The sequence below is a fragment of the Sinocyclocheilus rhinocerous genome, unplaced genomic scaffold (genome assembly GCF_001515625.1).
Source record: "Sinocyclocheilus rhinocerous isolate Xijiao unplaced genomic scaffold, SAMN03320098_v1.1 scaffold14, whole genome shotgun sequence".
Taxonomy (NCBI): domain Eukaryota; kingdom Metazoa; phylum Chordata; class Actinopteri; order Cypriniformes; family Cyprinidae; genus Sinocyclocheilus; species Sinocyclocheilus rhinocerous.
The window spans coordinates 1,513,669-1,524,810 of record NW_015629561.1 but is presented as its reverse complement, the minus strand read 5'-3'; the positions used below and the strand labels follow the sequence as shown (position 1 = coordinate 1,524,810).

Sequence of the window (11,142 nt, the reverse complement as noted above, 5' to 3'; positions counted from 1 at the left end):
GAATGCAAATACCCCTTCTCCCCTACAAGCTTTTTTTGCCTCCACCCTCCGAAGCCCCCTCTCAAACCCTGTCCAATTACAGAAGACTTGCCTTTCTCCATCCCAAGTCCATTTTTCACCAGCGTTGAGTGGCTGGTCTCGATCACTCCCAGCTGTGGAACATGTTAGGGACATCTGCTTCTGCATACATCAAGCTTTTCTCATTAAGCAGAATGCAGCCCTTACTGCGAGACTGACCAAACTATCAACAGTGCAAAAGGGAGCTGTATACAACTCTACAGACTCTTCTTACCTCTGAGGCACAACATACGTGTTCCATACATATTCAACACATTTTCTCTAGATGCAGACTGACTGACTCAAGTCATTTACCTGACAGCAGTGGCCAATATTAAACAGTCTGCCATTCGATCTCTTGTGTGTTTCATATCTTTTTTGAGTATCATATCTCCAGGCACTCATCCTGAGGAATGTCAGGTCCTCCATCTCCTGAGAGGCCTCTCTTTGTGGTCTTTGATGGTTGGTTGCAGCCAGCTGGTTTTTGGTTAGTAGGTCTGTGGCACGCTAGAGGTGCTGGGCTTTGGACTCAACACAAGACACAAAGCCAGACAGCTTCATTTTCTGACAGCTCCAGGTCTGAATCACAACCACAGGTCTTGAGTGAGCCTCCATTTTTATTTACTGTGTGTGGATGGGTATAAGTGGGAATTGTGCATGTTTTGGCTACTTCGTGTAGCTGGTTTGCTTTAATGTACCAATCAGTCACAACATTTTAAAAAATGATGTCAAAAATTTTGTTTTGAAAGTTACTGAAGTAATCAGCCATAACTTAATTTGATTTAATACTAATAAAGTGCAATCTTCATTACAACTGTGTAATTACATATATTTATATATATGATATACAAGTTTGAATTAAAGATTATTTTATTTATTTATAACCATATTTCAAAGACTATACAAGTAGTTAAACATTATATATGAAGATGTTCTTAAGTATTACATAAGTAGGTCAAAAAAGCAATCCAAAGTTCAACTAATTGCATTTAATCTAAATTTGAACCATATATTAATATATTTTCATTTAATTTAATTGCAATTAACATGCAATTACGTGCCCCAAAACATTACATGACTATAGTATATTTCTCTGATAAGTGCTCTTTTAATTTAAAGTATGCTAAAGTGTGTCTTTTTAACAAGTTTATGTCAGTCTAATTCTGTAAATTGCTTAACTAGAACTGCATGTTGTGTTCACGTGTTATCTTTTACTAATATTTAAATTTGTTTGATGATCTGAAACATTAAAGTGTGACAAACATGCAAAAAAATAAGAAATCAGGAAGGGGGCCAACACTTTTTCACACCACTGTAATAACTAAACACACCTGATGACCTATAAAACAACTTTAGCTAGACATTTTGGCATTGATTGTGAAAGAAAATTCAGGTTATATACATTAAAAAAGCATAAGAATCCCCCCCCCCTCAGGTCCAGAATGCACAGGTCTGATCTCAGAGGGAGGTGAACTCAGCATCAGGAAACATTTTAAATTCCTGCCACCCCTGTCCCCACTCCTGCTGATCTCTCTCCAGCCGTGACTTAGCCTCTTTGAACTTTAGAATGATATGTGATTTGTGTTTCAGCACACAGAGGTCAGCCAACAGAGGTGACCTGAATTACTGCGAAACATGCTTTCTTACATTATCTTGAGTGATAAATGAAGACTGAAGCTATTAGTGATCAAGTAGAGCAAGTTATTCAGCTGGAATTAAGACCATTCCATAGATATCTGATTCTAAATGATTCTATGATTCTAATATATACAGCTGTAAGCCCCTGAACTCTGTCATCATTTGCTCACCCTCGTTCCAAAACTGTATGACTTTTTTTCTTCTGCAGAAAATAAAGATGACAGAACATAATAAATATTTAGATATAGAGAGATATTTAGATGTCTCTGGGGTTTTTTTTTTTGTATTTATTTATTTATTTATTTTTTATCCATGCAATGGAGGTAATTGCCTCATGTTAAAAGAAAAGAAAAGAAGTAATGCCTACAGGTATTAAATGAATTTTCTAGCATTGCTAACTTTTTTAATTTTACATTCTAAATACAAGCAATTGAAAAATATTTCCACACAATTCAGCATAATCTGACACGCACAAAAAATACAGCTGGATAGTAGTAGCACACTATAAAATATTCTGCAAATTATATTTTACCATGATTTGTCTTTGTTTTTTCACAGGTCACATCTCATATTTTATCTCAAGCATGTTCTTCACTCACATTGCTGTCTTCATGTAACCAAGAACAGAACTTTATTAGGGTCAAATTTGTTCGTTGTAATGGAACTTACACCATGTAATTAGTGTAAAAATGTATCATTTTTAAACAAATAATAATACTTATTCATGTAAAATATATTATATTTTACTCGGTTTAGTTTATCATAGTTGATCATCTAAAAATGTAATAATCTATACAATGCAAAAAACACTATATAGCAAAGATAAATTATGACAGTATTACAGTTTTAATGTGATCTTTTCATTTTTAAAGTCATACAACAAAGAAGAAGCTGAAATCTGTTACTTTCAATAAAAATCTACCCTGGGACATAAAAATGCATTCATTTGTGTTATTTCATAGTTTTGATGAATTTACTATTATTCTAGTAGCAATAATTCAGCAGATAATAAATGAACATTCCAAAGTACACGCTAGTAAACCTAAAGCTTATTTTGGAATTAGTCAAACCATTATAATGACTTTATTTGATCAGAACTCACATAGTAGTGAAGATAGTTTGAGATATAGTGCCCTCTAGGAATCAGTTTAGAGAATAGCATGTGATTTTGCAGCCAATATATGAGTCATATTCAGAGGCAGATGATTTCGAAAGGAAATAACTGATCATAACCAATCATTAAGACTTGAGTTAATCAACAGGCTTCATCAAAGCTTTTAAACATATGCAGTATAGATCCATGAAACAAGGCTTATTATCTTTACTTATTTACAAATTACAATGGGCAAATACAAATTTGCCCATTGGCCTCTGATCATCATGGCCTCCTAACAATCCTCATATCTGCTGATTGGCTTCATCACTCTGTCTCCTCTCCACCAATAAGCTGGTGTGTGGTGGGCGTTCTGGCGCACTATGGCTGCCGTCGCATCATCCAGGTGGATGCTGCACACTGGTGGTGGATGAGGAGATACCCCCTGACAATATAAAGCGCTTTGAGTACTTAGAAAAGCACTATATAAATGTAATTAATTATTATTATTATTATTATTACTTATCGCTTATAAACAGTATGGCATTCGTAGATACTACAATAGGGATTTCGCCTAGGGCGTCAAATTGGCTAGAAACGGCCCTGCTTGCATGCATTAGCTCTGAAATGTAAGGACACAGAAATATTGACCCTCATACATGCTCTGTAACATCTCCTCCAGCTTGCCTGTCCTGTGCCATTGGCTTGGCATGACTTTGCCATGGCAGTCTGCTAACCACAAAATATCCACAAAGACTTCAGTCATAACGTGCCAAGAGAGAAACAGCACACCCGACTGGAGCATGCTTATGAAAATGCAAACACAAACCACACTGTACACATGTAAGCAGTATTTTGACTGGTTGTCAGTGTAAATAGAATTTATGCTGACTGGAAATTGTATGCAAACTTGTGAAGAAAACATTGAGAAGAGTGAGGAAGTACTAGAGATGAATGAAGAAGATTAGTGTAAGGAATTATGGATGCATAACCCTAAATATACTGAATGAGATCCAGACATTGATTATTTTAACCCTACATAATTTAGCAACAAGATTGGATTCCATTGTTTCATTCCAAGCACTGCAGTTATGGTAATTAGGTGGATCCTCTATGCTGTATCTTTGGATGTGAAGAAACTTTTCTTTTTTTTTTTTTTCAGTCAGTCTGCACTGCCTGCTGGGTTACAAAGTAAAATTCCAAAAAGCACTGGAAGTTTTCTTCATTTCCTTCTGTTTAAATGGAAAAGAAATCTGGCAGTCAATGGCAGTCTACAGTGTTTCAGGGAAGAGAATAACATAAACGCCCCTTCAAAAACACTCCAGCTCAGGCTCAAAGCAATACTTTCAGAGTTAAGTCAGTGTTTATCAAAAACTACTGCAAACTAGTCTGCAAAGAAAATTCAAAGGACTCAGGGAAGGGGTATCAAATCCTGCATATGGGTCAATGACACACCAGGTTCACTTTGGTATCCTAAACAAATCTGAGTATAACTGAATAGTTTGCCAATAAAATTACTCCTAATGATTTAAACATAATTTTTATATATAATTTTTTTAAAATATTTTTATGTACTGAAATTTAATTTGTAAATTTTTTAAACAATGTTAGATGTTAACATTTTGGTGGTTATGTTTGCATTAAGAAATTTAAAAAGCATACAGAACAATAATAATATTATACATTATATAAGTTATAACCAAAATTATGGCTGATGATTTAAAAACTTTTTCTTGAGAATTTACAATTGAAAACATTATTCCTGAAAGAGGTGAAATATGAATCAACATTTTGTGTAAACTATTACTGTGGTCCATATGACATTTTCAGTGAAAGTGACGTGTATGGTGTCCCATACTCGGAATTTGTGCTCTGCATTTATCCCATCCAAGTGCACACACACAGCAGTGAGTAGTGAACAAACACACACACACACACACACACCATGAACACACACATGGAGCAGTGGGGAGCCATTTTTGCTGTGGCGCCCAGGGAGCAGTTGGGGGTTTGGTGCCTTGCTCAAGGGTTTCAACTCAGTCGTGGTATTGAGGATGGAAGAGAGCGCTGTACATTCACTCCCCCCACCTACAATAGAGACTCAATCCCGCGACCTTTGGGTTACAAGTCCGACTAAGCCACGACTGCCTTCAGTGACTATATTCAATAATTAAAAAAAAAAAAATTTTTAAAAATCGACAAAGTGTAAAAATGGTTACCTTGTGCTTTTTTCTTTTTTTTCTTTCAATACAAAACATAGAGAGCTTTTAAAATTATATATTAAACAAAGTAATTGTTTAATAAATGAAAATTATTATTTTAAAGCATTAAGTATAAAATAATGTTACATCAAATAATAACATAACCTTGCTTTTGTGATTGTTATGGTTGATTTGAGTGCTAGGGGGCACTCTGACTTTACAGAGCTTCATAGACCTAAACACTGTCTCGGTCTCAACACAGTGGTGGTATTGAGGATGGAAGAGAGCGCTGTACATTCACTCCCCCCACCTACAATAGAGACTCAATCCCGCGACCTTTGGGTTACAAGTCCGACTCTCTAACCATTAAGCCACGACTGCCTTCAGTGACTATATTCAATAATTAAAAAAAATAAATAAATAAATAAATCGACAAAGTGTAAAAATGGTTACCTTGTGCTTTTTTCTTTTTTTTCTTTCAATACAAAACATAGAGAGCTTTTAAAATTATATATTAAACAAAGTAATTGTTTAATAAATGAAAATTATTATTTTAAAGCATTAAGTATAAAATAATGTTACATCAAATAATAACATAACCTTGCTTTTGTGATTGTTATGGTTGATTTGAGTGCTAGGGGGCACTCTGACTTTACAGAGCTTCATAGACCTAAACACTGTCTCATCCCTGTGGAAGGGCTTTGAAGTGTTGAGCTCAAGCTATCTTAACTAAACTACTCTCTCTCTCTCTCTCTTTCTCTCTCCCCCTCCTTTCTTCTCTCCTACTCGAACAGGGTCTGTTTGGCTCCCCAGGCCCCCTCCAGCTGTCTGAATGTAACCATTGCTCTCTGTGCTAGATGTTCCAGAGCTGACTGCTGTGCAGGGCATGTCTGCAAAAAGAAAATATACCGCCTTCAAACATACTCCCCTTTCTCACAGGCTCAATGACGTGATATTACAGATCATCAGTCAGTGGCCTGAGGCTGTTTATGTAACAGTATATGGTTTGCATAAGCATTACCATATGATTCAACATCAGTTGTATATTACTCAAAATCAAGCTCTGGAGGAGTAAGTCACATTAAATAAACAACAGGATTTCTATCCACACATTATGTGATGGTACTAAGTTTAAAAGATTTTAAATCACATCAGCTTTGTCTGTAAAGATTGCCCTTTCTACTCTGCCAGCACACATGTTTCTAACAAATGTTGTGCAGTGGTTAGACTCCAACCATAAGCTTCCGAGACAGGTTGGAAAAAAGGAGTGAGAATAAGCTGTATGGAAGAAAAGGCCATCGCTGAGTGAGGAAGGTTTCAGTAGCCGGGTAAAGCTCGTCAGGTTGCCCCGTTTAAACGTCTACAGAGATAATCTCGACAAATCTACCGTTCAGAGGCTCTTCTAACTGAAATTGGTCGGGCAAGAGAGGCAAAAGGTATGCACATTCCTCTTGCATATGTAGATGATGCATGTGTTTGCAACGTGACGAAAGAGAATGGAAGAAAATCTTTGGAAACTAGCATTTTTAGCCTCTTGCAAATTGATATAGAGAAATAGAGATTATTTGGACATTAAGTCATATTTGGAACAATATTATAATTAAATAAGCAAGAAAGCAAAAGCTCTGCTGCTGTAACTTACATAAAAGCCATTGTTTTATATATATCTTTCTCTAAGCAGTACGTGTGGAAGCTTTTAGTTATTGCAATTAGAAGAAAAGAAGCTTCATGAGTAGTTTGAAAAATAAACTTCATCAAGGGTTCAAAGTTATACGCTGTTTCTGTTTCATTTAGGCAGGTGGACGAATGGATATCAGCTCAATTTTCTTGTTACTCTCAGTGTGTGGGACAACTTGGGCCTTCACACTGGACTTGGACTATGGAGGTGTACCACTCTGGATCAACCGTTTTTTGGGAGAGCCGAGTGTGTTGACTTTGAAAGATCGGATGGATCCCGGATGGTTTCGTGCTGTTAACACACAAAGTTGTCCTTTGGAGTGTGACTGCCCTATCCAGTGGCCAACAGCTCTTTATTGTGACCACAGGGGCCTTACCCAGCTTCCCTCTGGCCTTCCGTCCCACACACAGTACATGTTTCTCCAAGGGAATAATATAACTATCCTTGGATCCAGATCGCTCGCCAATGCCACAAACTTGCGCTGGTTGATCTTGGATCGCAATCAGCTACTGAGTGAACAACTCTTTACCCGCTTGGTAAATCTTTTCATAAATAATAATAACCTGACAAGGGTGCCAGTCGGACTGCCTAGTGGAATTAAGCAGCTGCGACTCGCATATAATCGCATCGAAAAAATTTCTGAAGGTGCTTTCCAAAATCTGGACAATTTAACATTACTTTTGTTACAAGGTAATCGTCTGACGACTATTGAAGAGGGCGACTTAAAAGGTATTCTTTGGTTTTTATATTTTTTAATTAATCTTTCAGAAGATAAATCTAGAGATGCACTGATATTAAAAATACGGTATAAAATCAATATTTATTTTGAGATTTGCTAGAAATGAAACTATAATGATAAACATCAATTAATAAATAAATAAAATGAAATATATCTCTAATATCTGATCTGATAACTGATATGGGGCCGATAGTTTGCATCTCTACATAAATTATCAGGAAGCATTACCAAAGTTAATAATTTCGTAAACTCTAAGCGTTATCATGTTCTTCACCAGGTCTTGGAGTCCTCAACCTCCTGGATCTTAGTCACAACCTCCTGGAGACTTTTCCCAAACATCTGCCTCCATCTGTCCAGCAGCTTTACCTCTCCAACAACTCTCTGACTGGCCTGACCGGAAACAGCCTTCATGGTTTTAATGGACTCCGTTATCTACGGCTCGGACACAACAAATTGAGGAATGAAGGGCTTGACCCTGGTGCATTTAACCTCACATCTCTGGTAGAGCTGGATCTTTCGTATAATCAGCTGACAGAAATCCCAACAGTTCCCACCACCCTTCAGTACCTCTACCTTGAGGTTAACGATATCCAAGGTGAGTTGTTGCAAGGTTCTCGATTTTACACATACAAAAGCACTGAGGTTTATTCTTTAGCACTGCACTGAGGAGAAAACAGCGCTGCTGTAAATTTCAATGTGACACAGGAAAATTCTCAGTCCATGAGAGCGTTTCATGCCGAGTTTAATGACAGAATAACTGTGAAAAGGCACAAGACAGAGAACCTTATTTTTTTAGACATTCTCGTGCTGATGTTACATTAACAAAACATTCAGCAGATTGCTCCAACAGAACTTGGAGAGAATATGACACTTAAATCTTACTGCAGGTTTTCAAGAGACAAGATGTTTATAGTGGAAATAAAGCACTGCTTGGCAGACTTCAGGAAACCATGGATTGGTTTTGATCCACAAAATCACTTCAATGTGGCAAACTACACAATTTCATTATCATTTGAGAACTAGCATTATGTGAATTTGAATTGAAACACTAGACTTTTGGAATTTGAAGTGGTATTAAAGAAAGTGGTATTCCTGGGAACAAAGTGTTCATCTATCCTGGTCTATACATTCATTAAATATAAAGAAGTATTTCAAACAGACGAGGACAAACAGAAAAGGTCGATACAACTTTTTTCAGCTTTCAAAACTTTTAGACAAGACTTGAATTTCACTTTATTTTAATTATACTTAAATTCAAATGACAATTCTGCATTCTACAGCATTTGCAAATTCAAATTAAATTCAAATTCTAGAACAGAACTGAAATTTAAGAAACATTTAAATCCTTCACAAATCTTCCTGGAATGCTAAACACAAATCTGTAAGCTTGCCAAACGCTTAACTGAGAACTGCTCAAATGTTTGTGTCCTGATCAACGGTCTTAAAGAATGAGGCTCTGTTCTCAGGCTGATGAAATAATCCCTGGCACGAGAGAATCAACATTCAGACCCGGATGGGCCATGGGAAAAATGACGGAAAATGTGACAGGATTTTAGAAGAGAAATAACAAACTTTTCCTCCTCACTCTCCTTTTCCCCCCTTTCCCGCTCTCTAATTGTCACAACATGTTTGCAGACAGACACATCCTGGAGAGACACAAGTTGCCTCGAAAAAGTAGGTTAGCTGAAAGAGAAGGATGGAGAGAAGAAAGAAGGAAGGTTTGAGAACATCTGTGAATACTCCAAAAGGAATCCACATGTGCTAAAAGCACGCTCTGTTCTCTCCCCCTCCTCCTCAGCAGCACGCCGAGCTTAGTTACAAGAGCTGTGCCTCTGGTGGACAGCAAAGACTTCAGCAGACTTTCTTTTTTTTTTCAAGCAATGGTCATGATTCATGACTTTGAACCACACAACAAATCCTCATGCCAATAACAGTGGTTTACCAGCTCAAAATTAAGTATAATATTCTAATTATTCACAAGCCACTATTAAAAATTACAGAACAGATGAATGGTATATTATAACCTATAAGTGGAGGTTAGGAAAAAGTTAAACAACCTGTCAGATCTACCTTCAGAAAACAAATGGAAAGAATGTAAAAGAGAATGTATTGATTAATAATGGCATTAATAGTGGTTTACCAGCTCAAAGTAAAGTACTATATTCTAATAATTAACAAGCTACTATTGAAAATGGTAAAACTGGTATACTGGTATATTATAACCTTGGAGTGGAGGTTAGGAAAAGGTTAAACAACCTGTCGGCTCTACCTTGAGAAAACAAATGGAAAGAATGTAATAGAGAATGTATTGACCAGCCCCATTCAAAGGGCTCCAGTCTGAGAGTGGAGACGCTGTGATTTATTTATTTATTTTTTTGCATAGATCTCCTGAAAATGTGATAATAATAGTATTATTGCTGGTCTTCTAGGTAGAGGAGTGGAAACAAGCTACAAAAATAGTTACACACCTTAAGTGCTTTGTAAACACATATATTGATTCTTTGTGCTGAGAAAAGTCTTAATGTCACCAGAGATAAATCATAGTCTTTCAGTTTAAGACTCCTAACTACAAGCTTAGCATTAACAGCCCAGATGCCTAACTATTATGCTAGCATCACAATCAGTATCTAAATCAAGATGAGACAGATCTGCCCACTACAGGTTTCCTCTTGTGTTCTCACTAACACTGAAGGTGCCAATGGCAGCACACCTGTAACTTATTTACATGGTACTGGGAAGCAGCTCCTCCTGTTTATGAGGGCTGTCGTTTGACTGTGGTGTGTGATCTAGTGAAGGATTAACGTCGGCTGCAAATTCTCTGAAGCAGCATGTCACATCAATCGCTTGAATATGTTGACCTCATTGTCTTGCTATCTCTGTCTTCAGTAAACAGTGGAAGCGGTAAAACAGTGCCAATACTTCAAAACAGACAGACAGACAGACAGTTGGGAGTAGCAGACAGCTTAACAATCTCAACCTGCTTGATAAAGTAACTTACTATGAAATTCAAGTGGGACAAATGGGAAAATATGTAAAATAAATAAATCACCTTTCAGGAGTGATGATGATGACGAGAATGCGTAACAATAACACTGCCATACTGGTTAAATAATTAAAAATATATATATAGCAAACAAATATATGGTTCTATGTTTGATCATGTGACATATGTTTGACCATAAGACAAAAAACGCTACGTGCCAACAAAATTCTAATAACCGATCTGTTATGTCTTCCAGAGTTCAACGTGAGCAGTTTCTGCAGGACAACAGGACCCACATCATATTCACGTATGAAGATTCTGAGGCTGGACGGTAATAAATTGGAGTATCACAAGCTGCCCCCTGATTGGGTGTTCTGTCTACGTGTCCTCCATAACATTTATATTTGATCTAATATAAGCAGTCAATGTCTTAAGCAGCTCTCCATTTTTAGGCTTTCTGAACACTTAGCATGCAAGCATGCAATGATATATTATATTATATTATATTATAACACATATGTATATTTAGAGTAGCCTACATTAGAAAGCATGACAGCAGAATAAACTGTTCAGTATTCGAGGTGCTGATGTTTTGAATTTGAAGAATGCTGTAAATGGTCTTATACTGTTTTAATATGAAACAGTATTTATTAATGCTGTTTTAATCTGGAAGTACTGTATATGAGCAGTCATATTTTATTTTGATTTCACCTTGTTCTAGTCTTGACTTCACATGTTCTAAGTACATAATTA

The 11,142-nt window shown here is 36.6% G+C and overlaps 1 protein-coding gene across 1 annotated transcript; it reads left to right on the top strand.

Moving 5' to 3' along the window:
* The first annotated feature begins 6,282 nt into the window (after nt 1–6,282).
* LOC107739306 (lumican-like) lies at nt 6,283–10,864 on the top strand. The gene is made up of 4 exons (XM_016551390.1): nt 6,283–6,425; nt 6,784–7,396; nt 7,684–8,001; nt 10,646–10,864. The coding sequence occupies exons 2-4, from the start codon at nt 6,796–6,798 to the stop codon at nt 10,795–10,797; spliced, it is 1,071 nt and encodes a 356-aa protein (XP_016406876.1). The 5' UTR covers nt 6,283–6,425; nt 6,784–6,795; the 3' UTR covers nt 10,798–10,864.
* Nucleotides 10,865–11,142: the final 278 nt, after the last annotated feature.

Bases quoted from the DNA above. Each gene is read 5' to 3' on its own strand.
- LOC107739306 (XM_016551390.1), top strand. From the start codon at position 6,796: ATGGATATCAGCTCAATTTTCTTGTTACTCTCAGTGTGTGGGACAACT. The intron at 7,397-7,683 runs GTATTCTTTGGT...GTTCTTCACCAG, and splicing joins TGAAGAGGGCGACTTAAAAG to GTCTTGGAGTCCTCAACCTC. The intron at 8,002-10,645 runs GTGAGTTGTTGC...TATGTCTTCCAG, and splicing joins TGAGGTTAACGATATCCAAG to AGTTCAACGTGAGCAGTTTC.